The 19,809-nt window shown below is 35.9% G+C and overlaps 1 protein-coding gene across 2 annotated transcripts; it reads left to right on the top strand.

The window, feature by feature from the left end:
* The first annotated feature begins 2,466 nt into the window (after positions 1–2,466).
* LOC139144293 (protein starmaker-like) lies at positions 2,467–19,592 on the top strand. 2 transcript variants are annotated; one of them, XM_070714979.1, is made up of 11 exons: positions 2,467–2,789; positions 4,488–4,913; positions 5,809–5,993; positions 6,576–6,606; positions 7,099–7,185; positions 7,459–7,585; positions 8,229–8,259; positions 12,169–12,277; positions 12,913–13,021; positions 13,857–13,963; positions 16,160–19,592. In XM_070714979.1, exons 2-11 carry the CDS (start codon positions 4,514–4,516, stop codon positions 16,366–16,368), a joined length of 1,395 nt encoding a protein of 464 aa, XP_070571080.1. In that variant the 5' UTR covers positions 2,467–2,789; positions 4,488–4,513; the 3' UTR covers positions 16,369–19,592. The 2 variants fall into 2 exon arrangements, with proteins under 2 accessions (XP_070571080.1, XP_070571079.1); XM_070714978.1 differs by having other exon boundaries at positions 2,475–2,802.
* The last annotated feature ends 217 nt before the right edge of the window (positions 19,593–19,809 follow it).

The raw sequence follows: 19,809 nt of genomic DNA, 5'->3' as shown, positions 1-19,809 counted from the left end.
GCCCCCCCCAGCCGTAAAAACTGAACGCTCCCTTAGCACTGGGTAGTTTTTAGTTGTAGACGTTACGCACAATGTTCAGTGCGGCCGAGATGGTGACCAACACAAGTGGTTAGTACATTGAAAATTACTTATTTGGATGAATTTCCTGGCCGGGTACGGCTCTTAGAAATCAGCATTTGACCCTTGTAAATCTACAGTAAGTTATTTGTCGCCAAATATCGCCTATTTTTGGTCAAATTTCAATTTAACCTTGCCATCTGCAGTATGCAGAATTTTTCAAGCTTTACAAAGATGGGTCAACTGTTTTAGTCGGTCATCGGAGCACGATGGAGCACGATTTTTTCGATCACCATGCGTTTCCCGGTACGATTGACCCTTCGCTCAGAAAAACGCGCGCCGGATCAATCGCCGAGAAGTTAACCAAAAGCTGGAAAAGAGAACGAAAAACGTCCAATAACTCTTTGTCGAATATGGTCAAGGGTAAAGAAACTCAGAAAACTATTCCTGAAGAAATCTTACAATTTTTAACACGGTAGAACGTTGCCAATCGACTGGAGCTAAGATACTTCCGGGTAGCCAACAGTCTCACTCGATCGGTGGATCTGTCAGGTCATATCGCGATCTGAACAAAATAATCGCAATCATACCAATCCATAATCCAATAACACTAGGTCAAAATTTGTAAGACAATAGTTGTAAAGATAGACACAAAACAGCACAGAACAGACAGTAAATAGACGGTACAAACAAAGTCAAATTCATGAAAGAAAGATATATGGACCTCTGGCCAAAAGACCAAGAAGTGATGTCAGGTGTTTCGAAAATAGTAAGCGCATCCTGCCCCACATGTGGCACCCGCCATATATCAATCTGTAAGTCAGATAGGTGAACCAACGTAAGCTTTGACCCTTGTTACATATACAGTACGTGATTGGTTCTTGCCTTAATTTCATTACATATACGGTACGCCATTGGCTCTTCCCTACTATCCTCTATATGGACATAACCCGGACTGATGAACGTCCGTGTCAAACTGGGTATATGGCGCGCTACACTCGGCTGTGGAGAATCCAACTCAACTACAAAGTTTACCCCGTTTGGGGGTGCAAACGAGAATTCCGAGTACGGGTATCAAGTCAAGCGAAGGACCTTTCATAGGTCTTCTTGTTATGTGGGGGTTATCTCACTTGAAAGAGGATTCAGACCTACCCGGCAATCAGGAGGTACAACAACGAAGTTTGCCCATCACCGGTAGGCCTACACCAGCTAGCGGTTGGATCACTGCCATGACCGTGCACAGGACCGGGGCACAGGATCTCTCGATACGTCTATGCACGGTGTAGCCATGCAATTTTCCTGCCAAATGCCGCGAAAACCCTCTCGTTTTGTCTATTGTTTCCTGTCATTTTACTATTTCTTACCACGTAATACTAGGAGAAGTAAGACATGGTGATCAACAGTTGGTTGTGGGCCAAGTCGTCGCGGGCCGGTACGTTGTGGGACCGGATTCTCTATATCCGTGTACGTCAACGCGGTGACCGTCTCCCAACAACATCTCCCGTGTCCTGCTCTGGCTTGCCGATCATGGTCTTGAGTGTAGTTTTTGTGTTAGGCATTGTGCTTGTTGCTGGTCTACATACATGTATATAGGCAATGTTGATCATTTTAGTTATGTACAACCAACCAACGTGATCGCGCGCGATCAAAGCTTTTTGTACACTGTGTCTGCTTGCAGTAAACTCAGCGACATAATGTGCTGAGTGTAGTGTCCCAATGTTCATAGCTCTACACGAGTTTATAGATAGAAATACACCACTGAAGTTCGTTTCCGATCTTAATATTTTACTATTGCATGATGTTGAGTCTTACAAAGGCCTTAACAAAGTGGGGGACTGCTCCCATCTCACTCCTATTGAAGTTGAGAAGACTTATCTTTACAAAAATGTATGTTTATCAACAAAAAAATCACGCACGCGCAGCGCGACGACCACTGCGCTTTAAACATAGACAGTAGAGGGGGAAGATCCCCCCCGTACTGTCTATGCTTTAAACGACAGATTTCTAGTATTCCAGATCTTAAGACAATTCGTAAATTTTTCCATCACTGTTTTCCAGTTTTCTGTAGATGTGTTACTGTTTCCAAACCCAACTCCCAAGATCTGTAAAACCTTGTTTGAAAAATCGATCCCTTCCACTGAATCAGTGCGTGTGTTGAGCATTAGATCAGGGCGCCCTCTTGTGGAAAAAAGTCTTCTTTTTTTTTTAAGAGAGCCACTGCAATCAGGTGGAACAGACATTGAATTGATAAAAGGATTTGAAAAACTAATTGATCATATTTGATGAAATAACTCTTAAAGGCATTCCGACGAGTTGATTCCAAAATTTCAACACAAATTCGGCTAGAGATGCATTATTGTGTTCATTTCGGCGAAACGGAAACTTAGCGTCGTAACGAACAAACGAACCAACAAACCAGCTGTCGCTCACTCACAACAGCTGCTGTACCGTCTTGAAATTTTCTGGAAAGCAACAAGAAATTGTTAAACCCGTCAGTGTTTTTTATGTAAATGGTCGGCCATCAACGCTAAGTGTAATCAAAGGATGGATGACCCACCTTCATAACCAGTGTATTTACTATCGTTGTCCTGACAACAGTTCCGACGCTTCAGTGTGTGAATTTTCAGTTAAACTTGTGAAACTTGTTCAACGTAACGTCGCGTCGTCTGATCCTTATGATCTGAGGGATCATATTCTGCCTCAATGGTGTGATTTTAATACAACGCCTCACAGTGAGTACCTCAGGTAAAATGATTATGAACACAATCACCTGTGTTTAGTTACAACTCGTGTACAATTCTCAGTTATGGGTTCAGAGTCGAAGATGTGTAAGCCTATACCAGATGCTGATACTATATCCCTGTCGTGTACCTTTCGAAATCTTGTTCCCAAACATCCAGTATGCTTTGCTGTGAGTATGTTCAAATTTGCTTCTGCCACTTGCAATAATGAAGAAAGGAGGTCAGGTAGCCAACAATTCTCACAACCTACCCATAGTATACACACCAGACATTGAAGAAGGGTTGCTGTGCAATAATTGTATCCTTATGATGGGCCTGGTGCTATGTAGGTGGACATAGTCGTGGTCGAAGGACCATGATATATACCAACTACAGCCTACCAGGGCCATACGATAACTAGCATTGTATAAACTACGATAATTGTAGTTGAGCTTGTAGTTAGATAGGATGATTAAATTGCACGGACGTCTTCAAAGATCCTACTAATTATTGCCCGTTGCTGCCTGTCACTGTCCGTCAGGAAATTAAGCTTCCGATAACTGAAATCAGTCAATATCTCAATACCAAAGGCCACTACTATTTATTGAAAGCTAGAGTCTTGTTTTACTCACAACGCCAGAGTCCTATCTCAGAGCTGTCATCAATTTCTATAATTGGAGCGCAAATTTCCCTACAGGCAGTGACAGGCAGTGTTCATGTCCAATACGATCCTACGATCAGTGTCGCTACTTATTCGAAAATCAAAGTTTTTGACGTCTGGGACGACTATTTTGTTTGGTTTTATAGAGAATAATGGTCTGTGGTTTTGGGATATCAACTGATTACAGCAATTTGAAGGCTAATTTCCTGATGGGTAGAGGTCAGACATCAGGTAGTAAGTGCAGTGGTAATGCATGTGCGATCACATGATTAACGTTGCTACTTGTTCGAAAATCAACATTTTCAGGTCTGGGGCTATTATTTCATTTGTTTTTATATAAAGAGTAGTGGTCTTTGGTATTGAGATATAGACTGATTACAGTAATTGAAAGATTAATTTCTTGATGGGCAGTGACTGTCAGTAATTAGTAGGACCCCATCTTCCATATCCTTCAAGCAACCATGGACAATCCTTGTCTACAATTATCATAGCTACAAGATTATTCCTCCTGACCCCATCTGTGATAGCCATACCAGCCCACTTTCCTCACTCTATGTGAATATCAAGTGATTTTTCTTTCACAAAGGTACATCATCATACTCAGAATGTTGTGATTTTTGTTTACTGCAACAAGCCTGACAAGTCTGACTTGGTAACATACATGTAGGCTAGATACTCACTGTCTATGACGTGGTACCCATCTTTCTAATTTGACAACATTATACCGGTACATATTTCTGCAATCAGCATGATGATTGTATTTTACTGTTTTGATAGCTTGTACCACATCATAAGACAGTCTTTTTTTCCTAAGGGAAGTATCACTAAGCTTGTAAATGTTTTCATTGTTCCCAAATCATTTTCTGGGACTTCTCATTGGTTATGAAAAAGTAACAAAAATTGTATCACACCACCGTGAAAATCAACCAATACCTTCCTGTGTCACTTCATCTCAGCTGAAAAACACTATAAATGACAACACAAATCATACTCCTCAGTTCAGAGCCATAGCACACTTTTAAGTGAGTTATTACTTGAACTCTTTTCAGAGTGTAATCTGTAAAACTAGTAAACAATGGAGGAGAGTTTAAAGTCTCTACAGTCTGATCAAACACACATGGTATCACAAGAAAAATCAAATGAACAGAGTACTAAGGTGAAAGATGCAGAAGAGATGCCAGCACAACAAGACAAAGATGAGCATGTAAATGACAATGAAGACACTGGGTCAAAGATAGATGATGAGAAAAGAGAAGAGAAAGATGAGAAGGCTGGAGGTGATGGGATGGAGATCAATGGAAAACCAGTCACAGAAACACCACTCAGCAACAAAGATGGAAGTGGAGATAATGAAATGATAAGCAGTGAATCCAAAGAAAAGACTACAACTTCTGGTGTTGATGGTGACAGTGATGAAAGCAAGACTGACAAGAAAGATGATGATACAGAGAAGACACCTGACAATGATGATGATGGTAAGGAGAAATTATATTGTAGTGCCACAGCTCTTCTGGTTTTTTACTACAAATATAACAACACTTCTTTACACAATGCATCACTTTGTGTAAGTTCTACAAAATACCCTTGACTATGTTATGCATGCAATTGATATTATATTCATAAAAGCAATATAAAATTGTAATTTATTGACAGCTATGACCAGTAACTTCCTCACTGGATTATATCGCCCTCTATTGATTTGATTGAAATCAAAGAGTGAGTCAATGTATCAAGAATGACTCCATCTTGCATTTTCATTTGCTGAAACAAAAAGATTTTCATATTTTGATAGTTGCAGTGAACTGGTTGTAGTATTTTCAACTAAATTTTCTGTATATTTAATAAGGCAGACAAGATTTTGCTATAATTAATTGTTGAGGATGTGACCACAGTTGAACACAGTCTACATAATTACAATCTTTCATAGAATCAAAGTCAATAAATTGAATACGTATACATGTACATGTGATTATGGTTAAGTCTTGCACGGCTGATTGAAAAAGAGCATAACTGATTATGGTTAACGAGTTGTACACTGTTTATCAAATGACTCAGTCAGTGTATCAACAAATGAAAATGAATTGCAAATTGTGCATGTCTTCAGTTTGTATCATAACAATATGATACAGTGGTGGAGCTGTGGGGCAAGCAGTAGAAACATAAAGAGTAACTTGTAAATGTTAAATGGTCAAATACATGTACAGCAATAAGAATAACCTTGAAATGATCCTCAGAAATTTCCTTGCTTGAAAGAACTGTTACTTCACCTTGAACATTAAATTGTTAAAAATCAAGATGCAAGTCTGAAAGACTGGTCTGTGTGTCAGTATAACTGTACATTAACTTCATTAACATTTTTGCCCTACACAGCATTTGACACAGACTTCAGCAATCCAGAGTCTCTTGATGGACCCGGCAGAAGTAAACTGTTTGAAAGAGCAAGGCAGTTTGAACAGAAAGGCAAGAAAGATCATGCATTAAACTGTTATTTAGGATGTCTTACTGGTCTGTCAGCAAGCAATCAATTCCCAATGCTTCCACAGTGTCTTCATCAAGTAAGTTCAAAGGTCATATCTCACAATAAAACATTATTTTAAAAGACATGTTACCATTTACATGCTGCAATTACCCATTTTGGTCAAAGTTGATTTAAATTGCTACTAACCCTCATCCTTAATGGGATCACTGACTTGTCTATTTCTCATTCACTAAAACTTTTCTCATCAATTGTTCAGAGAAAATATTTCAGACTATGAGAGAAATGTAAATCTACACATTAATAATTGATGTGTCTACAAAGTGATTTCAGATGATTTTACAGCAAAAATATGGCTCTCTTGTAATCTAAGCTATGGAGTAATTATACAGCATGATGCAGTGTGAGGCATGCACCATGATCTTCTAGACTCCGTATCGATTAGAATGACAACACAATGTTGGACTATGGCTACTCAAAATTGTTAATGGTCATGAAATCTTGATTTTTTTTGGTTTTGTTCTTTTTTTTCTTGATTTATCATAATCTACCTTGATTTCAAGGTTAAATATTGACTGTTTGTATCAAACGCTTGAAACATTATACTCAAAGACAATTTTGCAAGTCAGTAATTATCGTATTTATCATGATTTTGTTCCAGATTGCTGATATATACTTTGAGAAAGAAGAATGTATCCTTGATTAACATTCCAGTACTATCTCTACAATTTCAGCATGGTTGAATTATGGTTGAAATAGATGTGTATTCAGGTTTCAGTTGTGAAAGAGGTTTAAAAAGAGTATGATGTGTGCTTGCAATTTTGATTGATTTGGTGATTGTCATTATCAAATTAATAGTTAAATCAGTAGTGGTAGTATTGCTGACATCTGTTGCAAGATATAATTGACAAATTCAAATTAATTATTTGATATATGTGATTACTACAAATGGTATGGTTATATCACAGTGGCTGTTTTAATAACAATATGGTGTACTGCATGTTTTTATTTTTTTTTAATAGATACCAGGACAAATCATACCACAGGGATTGTTTGATATATTCATACTGATTGATAGCGCAATTAAATTGGGAAGAACATTTTATTTCTTTGTAAGATTTTAAAAATAATTCATGTAGATTTTGTAACCCATTGACGAAATATCCTTGATGACTTTGAATCAGATGAGAAAGCTGTTCAGTTTATTCAGGCTGAAAAACTCTACTATGAGACTGCTTTGGTTGATGTGACTCAGCTAAAACAGAAATTTAGTAAGTATTTCATACAGTGTCAAAGTTCATACATGATACAAATGCTCACACATGATGTCAATGCATTCTTATCATATATTTCTTGATCTAGTCAGTGGATGTTATCAGTATGATAGTTCTCAATGCATACATTGTTTATTTCCTGGTTCTAAACCAACAAGTATTTGATGAGACCTCATCATATATGTTGCAGTTTTCAAAAAGTAATCATGCAAATGTGCAAATCATTTCATGTATAGAATTAAAATTTATCTTTTTTGCTGAAATTGACAGAAGAAAACCAAAGCAGTTCTGATGATGGAAAAGATAGCAATGATATAGATTCTAATGCAGACAGAGAAGAAGTATTAAAAGCAGAAGAATTCCAAAATTTATCCAAGTTGTGTCTCCAAGAAGGAAAGTAAGTGATAAAAATAGTAATGTATCTGCTAAAGCCATTTGGTCATATTACACTGTCTTTTATTTAAATATATTTTTTACTATAACCCAAATGGGATTCGAACCCCCACACACTCACGGCAACATCGCCTAGCTGCTAGGCCTCACACAAAACCAGTCAGCTACCATTTCCAACCATTTCCAAGTAAAGTCAGTGAAAGTTTTGCTTTATGTTACTGAACAGTGGTCATGATTATTGTAAACCATGTAGAGGGATTGGAGGATCAATCATAACATCAAAAGTCTAGTGGATTCAAAGGATTAAACCCAGAATAGGTAGCGATATTGGAATTGTTGTTTTAAAGAATAAAGAGATTTATGTATGTGTACTCCTTAGTTGTTGCAAATGAAAGTCATTCCCAAAATTGTTTGACTGTAAATTTCACAAAAAGATTTACAAACAAATTTACAATCTGTGCCAAAATTGTTGTACTATATAGACACATATAATACATGCACTGTACAAGTATACATGTGATATAAATATTATACTGTACCGGTATGCTGTATGATATAGTTTCAAGTAACTATTTATGATAGATGTTGAAAATGACTCAGTTCAGAGACACAACAGCATCATTCTTAAATTTTTACATTTTCAACAGTACGCAGCTTGCTCTAGAGTACTGTGGAAAGGTAAGAATGTTCCATCCATATTTTAATCATATTGCAGACAGAAAATTTAATGTTAGAAAATATGAATTAGTGGTATGTAGTGAGCATTTGGATTGTTTTTCCAAACCAACTCTGTTGTTCAAGTCTTGGTGTAAAGCTCAAAATCCCCAAAACAAAAGCATTTGTTTCTGGTTGTATTCTTTGTAGTGTCAACTATTTGATATAGATGAGATGTGCACCATAACCCTGTGGCAGTGAATGTGCAATATCAATGGCAAGTTTTACTGACACTATAGTAGCATGAAGATAGCACAATAGATATCAATGACTTGGATGTAGTTTGTTCCATGTAGTTTTACTTTGTTTTGGTTGGTTTTTTGTCCGTTGGGCCTTTGGCCCAAAGTACTAATGTGATGACGCGGCCTCTGTTGTTGCATACAGTGGGCCGTATGCTGTGGACGCAGGTATCTCAGAAACGCTTCAGTAACTTTTTCTGAAATATGGTCTGGTGGTCACTTTGGCATGTATCTCAAACGGTCTTTTTTCTTTTTTTGATTGAATCATTTTAAAGTCACTTTTTTAGCTTTTTTGTGAAAACCACTATTTTCAATTTTTCCTCAAAACCACTGATTTGATTATTGTGATATTTGGCATGGGTGTTCGTATAGTTGAAATGCCGTCAGAAATGTTCAAAATTTGGTGATACATGCCTTGTATTATTTTTAAACAATATTTTTATCCATTTTTATTTTATATTTACTTGATTTTGACTCGCTTTCGTTAAAGCTACCGTCTGCGCATGCGCACAACTCTAGGACAAAATCTGAGTTGAGAATCGAATCGGACGCCATCTTGTTTCTCGGTGTGGGCACATTTTTTACTTTGTGAACGTTTCACTGTGCATTTCAATATATTCTATAGTTATGACGTTGACAGTGATGCACTTTTGCGGCTGTCGTGTATTTTTTGGTACGAAAGGCGCCTTTGATCGACTGAAGAATGATGGTACCGGCAGGCATATCAGTTCTACTGAGGAAGTAATCCACTGGCCCGCATAGGTCAGGGACTCACTTAGGGGAGAACCACTTGATTTGTGGAGGGGGGTATGGAGGATTTTGAGAAAAAAAATTGTCACCAGGTGAAATAAAAGAAAAAAATAAGCCTGTAATGGCTTGAGAAAAAAAATTCTCAGAACAGACAGAAATAAGTAAAAAAGGAATTGTCATAATGCAGTTGAAATGAGCAAAATTTTGGAAATTCATTCTCATGTGTTCTTTGCTAGCATGCTGCCATAGGCAGCGCAAATGTTTTTACCACAAGCAATTCTCATGTGTTTTTTTTTCCCAGCACTTATGATATAAGCATTCACTACTTTACACCTCAGTGCACTCGATGTTTTCCTTCCCTTTTCTGACCCAAGAAATCATATTTCTGGATTTCTGTTGCAATATCTCAATGGTACAGGCAATATCTAGATGGGACTATTTGACTTCTGTACATTGTGAAAATTGAAAACACAAGACAGGAGTCAATAAACTAGTGTAAAAACCAATATATTATTCTCTCAACATAAATATGTTAGAAAGATTACAAGTTGTCAAAGAAAAATTGAGGAACAACAAATATAATGAAATACAATGTGTGAGCCTTGTTTCTCTGACCACAAAAGATAACATCTCCCCTGAGAACTTAAAAGGAATTGACTGTTATAAAGAAAAGCAGGTATAGTACTGATCACTGTTGATTTGCCAAAAAAGTGTTCTATAATTTAAAGTTGTATATATACTAGACTTTCCATTTTGTTTTCATTCGTTGGAATGTAAAATGAATATATAAAACCATCCTGTGATATGTGAAACACTGGCTTAAATTTGAAAAATTGCACTGCTACTCCATTTGATAAAAAAATTGATGCAGGTGTGACAGTTGAAATTAAAAAATGCTGTCTCTCTGACAAAAAAGTTCCCATACCCACTTCCTGCATACCCCCCCCCCGAAATCAAATGGGTCTCTCCTTAATATGCGCATGCGCATATAACAAGTTAGCGTTGTTTTGCAAGGACCAGCTCCTGGCAAGGACTTTGAAAAATCAAACCGACGCTGTCTTGTTTCTCGGTCTTGTGCGAATTTTGACGTTTTGAAGCTTTTAGCATTTATTTGATGATGTTTTGTAAATATGAAGTTCACGGTGATTGTATTTTTGTTGCTGTCATGTATTTTTTTGGCACGAAACGCTCCTTCGTTTAATACCGGCGAATCCATTGCTTTAGCGAGGCAATCCCACCGGCGGCCCGTTAGTAATAGCTGGGTGAGAGCGAGAGAATTCGCTCTGTCCTTCTACCTCCATGTCATAACAAACTAGCGTCGTTTTATGTTAATGTACTGTCCTTTCGAAACAGCGATAACTTTAAGTTTTCTGTTGCTTATTTTGGGTAATTTCGACAGTTGTGCATTGATTTTGACATCATTGTTGAAGACAGTGTGTGCTTTAGACTGTCGACAGTCCTCGTGCCTTCTTTTGACTGGATCCGGAGTCACTTGCGGTAGTAATCCAACGTAGGCGATCGAGCGCCGAAGGCGCAAGGTCGAGTGCCGAAGGCACGAGCTTGTATAAATACCGAAAGCTACGCGAGACCAAGCAGTACAAGCGACTGGCGAGAGTCTATGTGTGCTTATGTTGACCGATTTACGCGCACTTCAGAATCACGGCATAATCCGACATGGTAATTTGGCATGATCATCAGATCATAGCCTACATGATCCGAGATTGCACTTTAGCAAGGTCACGATAACTAATGTTGTTTGTTTCACTGTGGTTTAATACCTATAGGGCCTATTTCCACTAAAAGACTATTAGAATTTCCTCCTGGCTACTTTGAAATCGTGCACTGGCATGCATGTAGTTGTCAACATCACTATGCTTGAATGTAGTAGACTCTTACTATGAATATATCGACTGTCACTGCATATTGCATATGTGTGCAAGTCACTCCATATCATATCAAAAAATGTAGTATTGCGACGTTTGAGCTGCCACAAGCCAGAATTTACAGTGTATGAGAAAGTTATCTTACATGTAAAACTCACTTCTACTGTGAACAAAATGCAAGCTATGTTGCTTAACTATGGTGAATAACATAATATTTTGTACCTATCACCGTGTCAGAAAATCAGAAGGAAACAACCACTCAGACAAACTCTGGTCAGGATGATACTGTCCAATTTTAATATGTCTCTCGGCACACACTAGATACTCATGACTGTAAAACAACATTTCCATATAATTGTATATTCAGTTTTTATATTTAGTTTGCTTTTCACCATATTCTATGTCCTTCCCTGCACTACATAATTCAAAATTAAATATTGTTTTTGGCCTATACATACTTGAGGGGTAAGCTTATTTCGTCTCATACATTAAAGATGCACTGTTGACCTTCAGAGTCCAAACTTTTTATCGTTGTATTGATAGGTGTACACTCCAAATACTAAGTACAAGTGTGGTGAGTGTAACAAGCAAATGTTTTTTAGTCAATGGCCCAAATTTATTTTCTATTTGATGGACAATAAATACATGTGTAATCAATGCCAACAATCCAGTTTAAGTAATTTGGTTTAGATTAGCCATTGTCCATTATATTACAATAGTTTGTGGCTAAATTTTCTCCCCTTCTGTATCATATAAGTTCACCGTTTCCTGTTTTAGATATTGTTGATCCTATTGAGTTCCATCTCTTATTCTTGATTCACTTTCACATTAACTTTCATTTATGTCCAAACAATTTGACTTTTTGCCAGATTTCACATTTATGGCAAATAATAAACAGTAAGGAGGCACAAAGGACGTCGGTGCCCCCGGGCCCCATGTTTATCATTGTCATGGAGGGTCAGCATTTAACATTTCATGTATTTTATCTACCGATTATCCAGGCTACTAAAATACTACAGTCAGTATATGGTGAAAGTCATCAGAAGACAATTCAAGCCTTGGATCTCTTCACAGTCATATATGCAGAAGTTGGAAAGCAGCAATATGCAGGTATAGTCCAAAATGGTATCAACATTAAACTATAACATCTTTATCTTGTATATATCAGTGACTTGTAAAACCAGTGGTCCCAGTCTCCTTGACAACCACTGTTTGACCTGAACAAACAGCATCACATACTGCTAATATGACAGATTAGATCATGATAATGGAAATTTATGCTGAAGGATGGTTGCAGAAGCACCAAGATACATTGCAACTACTTGACAGAACATTATAGGACATTTTTCAATGTTTGTGTTTATTATAAGAAGCAAATTTTAACTGTGAATCACACATTTCTATCTGCCATGCCTCAACTATGGAATACATTACCCCTTGAACCCCTTGAAAAACATTGCTAATGTTATCCCAATGTACCAAAGGTAATGATCTTGCAGTAATTTTCCACTATTCAAGATATATGGTCATGGTCTGTGAAGCTAGAAACAAAGATGTCAAACAAACAGGGCTTGCAACTTTCTGGCAGGACAGGCAACTTTTGAAAGTTACCAACCCTGATGTCTGGCATGGAATCATGACAAATTTCAAAGACTGCATACATTTAAGTACTGGATTGAATTGTACAATCAAAGAAAATTTAATTCCAATATTTACTCTTTAGCTGTTCCATTAATTGTTTGTAGATGCCATGAAAAAGTTTGAAAAGGAAGAATCCAGGATGAGAGAAGAAAAAGCTGGATCTGCTAGCAAGGAATCAGAGAATACAGAGCAAGGCTCTTCCTTAAGATACAGGTAATCAATTACTTTGTAAATATGGACAGATTCCTGTCATCACTGGATTATGATGTTTCATGTGATGTAGAGTTTAGAGTCTTCATTGCAGACCCTCACTCACTGTACATTGATGGCTTGGAACTTGTGCTGTTATCATTATATACATATCAAAATTCATAATTAAAGTGTCAGTGAACAGATGGTTTCAGTTCTTTATTTGGTTTGTGATTGAACACCTCTATCCCATGATACACTGCATTTCTTCTCAATTGATCTCCACATATGGAGTGTTACTATCTCCACTGCTTAGTTTGGTTTTATCTGTTATTCAAATTGGGTGGTAAAAAGTCACTTGGGTAGCACACTTGTCATATTTCCTATAGAGTTTGCCCATTTTTGGTCTTGAAATGTCAAATAAACATGTACATTTACTTCCCTTGTTTTGAATTATTTTTTATTCCTATTCTACTTCATCTTAGACTAGGAAGAGCTTTAGACAAGTAAAATTAAATTTCTAAGTCATATTTCAAACATGATAGCATTACAATTCTCCATGTGGTCTTCCATGATCAGTCAAATACCACAGGTGATAATGTGCAACACACTAACTGCCATGAAGCCATAATCTTGTATTATCCTGTAGTAGAGATGGAATTCACTTGACTGTTCTCTGTGACAATGTGGACAAGGCTTATGTCTGAATCAAAAAACAGGCTAAAGAAAATTTGTAAACCTTATTTATAAATCTTCATGAAAGTGTAGCGTAGAGTGCTACTGTGTTTTTGAAAATATTCTTTGGCTCAAATAATGGGTGCACACTTTGAGAAAGTAGTGTACGTTCTTTATTGAACAGAGGGAAAGAAAAACTGCCAACAGAAGACACAGATAGAAGAGAAGGTGTAGAAAACCTAGCAGAACCTCAGGTTGAATTTGAACCACCTGAAGAAGATGAACAACATGGTGAGTTGTGAGATGATTTTAGAACAGCTTTGTTGGATGGTGTTATGGGTGAATATCAATGCAATAGAGAATTGTGGGATGGTTATTCTCTATAGTTTATGAGATACGACAATTGAACTTTGCTACATGTAATACCATGTGTATGGTGTCTCTTTATCATATATTGCATCTTTAATTGTTAACATTGAATGTACTGCAGTGACATTTATTGAACATGAAAAATATTTCTCTGTCTGGGAATTTTTTCTCACAACAACTGTGCAGTTGCTATAGCTGTAGTGTTTGACCAATTTCAACCTTTTTGATGATGTAAAAGTTGTGTATATCATAGTGTGAACTGCTATAGAGTTGTGACATCTTTAAATAAATCTCATTCATTGCACTTATTTGCTGTTCTTGAAAAGGCTAGTAATCATCTTAAGTTTTGTAATAAGTTTATTTCACACAAATAATAATTAACCATCTTAAAGTTTGATAGCAGCAGTGTAATAGTAGAGTCTGCTAACTAGGTGCACAATATAAAACATCAATGATATAATTTGAATACAAATGTTTTTAACAAAAATTTCTAACCAAGAAAGAATGACATCTTCACAGCATAACCTACACATACATGTATTACCTCAAAGAACCAATTCTGTTTCATGTCTTTGGACATGTTGTACCAATCAAATATATACTTGAAAAGAGACCTTTACATCTTAAATTATATGCAGCAGCCATGTTTATATATGTGACACACTTCAGTGTTAGGTGTACAATGTGTAAGAGATGGTATGAAGTAGAACTGTAGATTATTGTTTAAAATTATCCAAATGTCATTACACATGTGCAAACTTAAATCAATAACCTGACACCACAATGAAAAGTCAATGAACCACTGAGAGTGCAAAACCCTTTTGCAAAAATACTTAGTCATTTAACTGTTCTAGTATCGATATTAAACTTTCAGTCAAACATCAGACTATTTTCTGTGTAATATTACAAACGTTTCCGCATACCTGGTGTTACATTTTAGTGCTATCCACTCTACTACACTGATAAGGACAAACCATCAACAGTGGAGAGAAAGCCTCCTCTCCACTGTCAATGAACAAACCAAAGATTTCAAGAACTTCAACCAGCAAGATACTAAAAATGCAGGCTGTACAGTTTCTCACTTTTACATCTCAAAATATGTTCAGATCTTAAAGTCTGTTTAGAGGAATTGCTTTCCTTTTCCATATTAATGTATAAACATTGATGCAAGTCATTTTGATAAGGTAAACACTGTGAAAATCTCCTGATACCAAGTACTTTGCCATGAAATGAAACCCTACCTTACAGGATTGCCATTTTACTGTCTTCTACCCTTAACATGTTTGCCAATGGACAAATTCCAGGCAACAGTAATGATAATATGTATCACCATTTGAATATGTAATAGTGGAAATAACTTCATACTGCAGTTTATAAACTTCATAAGATAGTACAAGATAGTACATTTATCAACATGTTCATGTGGTAACTAAAAATAATAAAATCACAGACAGTTCTTGTCCCAGTATCTGACAACTGTCTTTATCTAATGAAGTTTCAAATGTTATTACATAACCAAAGTCTTCTCAATGATTACCTTGTGCAAAAGTGCAGAACAAATGTTGTTTTGAAAGGCCTGTTTTTAAGACAGGGTAAAGCCTGAAAATATCTCCTTGTAGCTGATCACACACCTACCTACAATATCACGGATTCAGAACTCAAATTTCATGAAATTTTGGTTTACCATTGTGAAGAGTTTGAAGTAGAGCAGTTGTAAGCTTTAACACACTACATTGCAAAGTAACTGGCACTCTGACAAAGACATTGTACATTTATCACACTATAAACATTTCACTTCATTGCTGTTACATTTTTCAATATTGCAAGCAATCTCAAATGGCAGTTTACTGGGTTACCATCAGATTTCACTTATTTTACAATATTTATGCAATATGACCAAGTTTCTTGACAATTTTAATCAAAAGCCGATAAAGTCTCTTACCAATAGCCTTTTCAGTGCATACATACAAAAACTCAGTGTTTCAACTTATTTTTCTGTTAGCAGGACAAGATTTAATCAATAAATCACGGAAAGCAAGACTACATTATCCTTAACATTCTCATTTCCATTGTGTGGAAAACTTTACTAATATTTTGTATATGTTTACCTTTTCACAGATGACTTCATAACAACCCTCCTGATGATGATAGCATTTTTCTTGCTGACAGTGATTTTAATGTTGTTGATATGCTATGTGTATTGCAGCTTTGCTGACAGATCACCAACCTGTGCCAATGTTAAGTCAGAACTTACTTATTTTTACATGAAACTTAAATACCATTATTATTACTATTTCAAATCCAACCAAGGTAACACGTATATGTAAACACCAATAAAACTTTCTTTCTTTCATTGTCAAGTCGCTTTGTTAGGTTAAAGTAGTAAAATTCTTTCTTTTGCATCCAGTAAAAAATTTGAAAGATTAGCATAAAAAACCATGCACAGAAATTTTATACATACAAATTTTATATTTACTTCATTGTTTCAATGCAATGTAAGTGTTCAGTCAAGAATCAAAATGTTTTTTCACCTTCTTTATATATACAATAATGTGACAATCTGTAAGCATGTAGGCAATTTAAGTACACCATACAAACTTTGTAAAAAATATTTATGGGCAGAAAACTTATGCAACTAAATCCTAGTCAGATACACTTTGAGGTTTTCCCTAAAAAACTCGAAAAAACCTACAAACACACAGATGCAAAACGAAGAATATAAGAACTTTGGTCATAGAGTGATAATAGAGAAGTTAAGGTTGTAATAACCAGTATTTGTAAGTGCTCCCAGCATGAATGTTTGATTTTTGTCATCTGAAACTATATATGTTGTACTCTGCTGCATGATGCTGGTTGCTTACTTGACTATTGTAACACTAAGAGTATTTGCTATATGGCAAAGTTACATTTGTCCATGTATATTAGAAGGCACATGTTTGTCAAGGGAACATCAGAAGTTTGCATGGATTTTTGAAGTTTATTTTTTTTAAACTCAGTCAATTATAAAAAAGAAAATACAGTACAATATACTGGTACAGCAAAATTATATGTATGGAAGTGTAAAGTTGTTGCTAGACTTTCTTTGAACAGTTCCTCGTTTTGTGTCTGGCTATACTTATGCATGCAAGACAGGCAAGAATGTTCAAATTATTTCAAGTTTTCAGTCAGTACTTACATATGAAAGTTTTAAACTTGCACTATTCAAGCTCCTTAATGTTGACAGGACAGATATATTGTTGTTGTTTATTTGTTTGTTTGTTTGATGTTGATGACCAGATACCATAGTGTTCACACATACAGTGTGTGCACCATTATATACAATTATAAATGCTCATCATAGTTTTATCAACGTATATGACTTTGCTACCCAAAACAAAGAATGTGATCCGTAAGATTGTGAGAACCAGGAATTTAAGCTATCTTGATAGGGACAGATAACACCAATGGATTGCAGACCACTGACTTCTATACACAATAATTGTTCCTCTACTCCATGGTTACTGTAGGGTGAGTAGCTGTGATATATGACTAACAGCTCATAGCATATCAAATCAGTCAGTTGAACTCAGCGTGTTATAGGATGTTGTAAACCAAATCACATGCAAGATTATGATATTTTGCTGTTTTCTCAGTGCATTCTTTGTAGTTTTATTAGAGTTTTGGAATCACAAAAAGTGTGGTAACAGAATTGTACAGATGTATGTGTCAAAGGTCACAGACAACCAATGAACTCTTATCTTTTGATTTATGTGATAATTAGTTATAAGTATGAATATGTCTGATGCAGTGAATGACATTGGTTGTGTTGTAGGTTACTGGTTAAGTTAACAAAATGTATCTTTTTGCATCACTTGTAGGATACCACTCACAGACTCATTGTGTTTTTCATAATCTATGCTTATTCATGGCACATATATGTTGATTGTGCTGGACAGTACAAGCAGTGTTTATTCAATACAATCCACAGTATGCCCAACACCAACCTATGTCCACATTATGCCCAACACCAACCTATGTCCATACACTGTAATGTGAATGCTAAGTGAAGACTGATTATGATGTATTCGAATACAATCTTACTGGAAAATCTAATGGTAAATGCTCTATACAATGCTTGGATCAACAGTGTTGAGTATTTGGACAGAGTAATTTGAATATGTTAATAACATTTCAGGGGATGAAACTGCCCTTCCTTGGTGTTGTGTCACCAAATAGTGAATGCTTGTGTATATTCAACTGAAACTTTCATGAAATGATTATCAAATATAAGTTGGCGTTTCTTTATGCATCAGTTTTAGTCTGCCAGAGCAGTGGTCAATGTAATAGCAATGTGTATCAGGAAGACAATATGTCAGGGTTTTCTTCATCTACCGTATTCTGTCTGTGATTGAAGTAGACTGGCATCAAGTTTTTGCATGGGGTTTATCGGTAGACTTGCCCCAAATCCTAAGAAAGTAAATTGATGAAATAAACATGGCAAAAGTATATCATGTTGATGGTGGTGTGATTGCAAAAACCCACAGAGCTGATAACCACCGCTTACACCTTAGCAAGATACAAAATGAAAGCAACCAGTATCAGGCAAAATTGTAGACAGATGCAAAGTGACTGATAAGCTTGTCTAGTGTCGAAGAGTAATTTTGTAAATGACTTGACTTCAATATACCATATACCAAGGGAAGCCAAAATTAGGAAAGGTTGTCTTTGTCATCCATACATGTGTCATTCTAGATTAGACACGTTGTTGTTGTGTTTTTCATGTTCTCTTGAAAAACTGTACTTAGAAGAAATGGAAGTTTGCTACCCATGGCAGAAAACATTAATCTGGTGGATAACATGTACTTTACAATTCTGAATGAAGACCTTGTTGAAGTCATCCTACTGTGTGAGAGAACTACTACCGCTTGTGAACATTCCTGTTTTGTTGTTTTTATGGCAGTAGTTGATCGCATGAGCTCAGAAAATTAAAATAAAATAAAAACAGCATCACTTTTGTTTGAGACTTATGATGATAAACAAATCTAAGATTATTTTGGCCAAATGTCTGCAGACAACAACCATACCATCATACAATCCAGGTTGAGAATTTAGTGATTGTGAAATATGCACATTCCATAGTTTGTTCAAGAATCTGTAAGGAAACGGTCAGTATAGTAAATTTGCACCTTTTTATACATTCTTATGTTAAGTTATAAACATCAACCTTGTTATTTCTTTGTTTTCAAGTTCAGCACATGATTTTTTACTGTAATGAAATGTTATAATTTATATTTTTCCTGATATGATAAAATTCAATAGAAAAATACACTGGATATTGGTAAATTTGTTGTTCTTTATGACTTTGTAATACAATTTCAAAATGTTCATCAAACAAATGTTTGCCAGATAAGAGAGACATGTATATCTTTGTTTTTGATGCGCAAAATAGTTTTAATGCTTTTATTTGTTAGTGATGGTATGGAATTGTAAATTTGATTTTTTACGACAATGAAATTATTATAATGTAAAATAAATAAGAAGCAATAAATTGAAGTTACATCTTTTTTGTCAAGGTCAAGCTCATTTTCATTATCTTCAATCTGATCAAATAGAATAGAGAGTCAACCTGATCACATGTTGTGGTACCTCACTGAAGACAATTCTCCACAAGGAAGGTTAGAAGATTGAACTGACCATCTCATGGTATGGTTTTGGTAGCAATGGTTTGATTGTTGATGACCAAACAAGACAGTGAAACTAATTCCAGCAGTTTTTGAATCTCAAGAAGA

This window comes from Ptychodera flava, chromosome 11, assembly GCF_041260155.1.
Source record: "Ptychodera flava strain L36383 chromosome 11, AS_Pfla_20210202, whole genome shotgun sequence".
In the NCBI taxonomy this organism is placed as follows: domain Eukaryota; kingdom Metazoa; phylum Hemichordata; class Enteropneusta; family Ptychoderidae; genus Ptychodera; species Ptychodera flava.
This window is presented reverse-complemented; position numbering and strand designations above follow the sequence as displayed.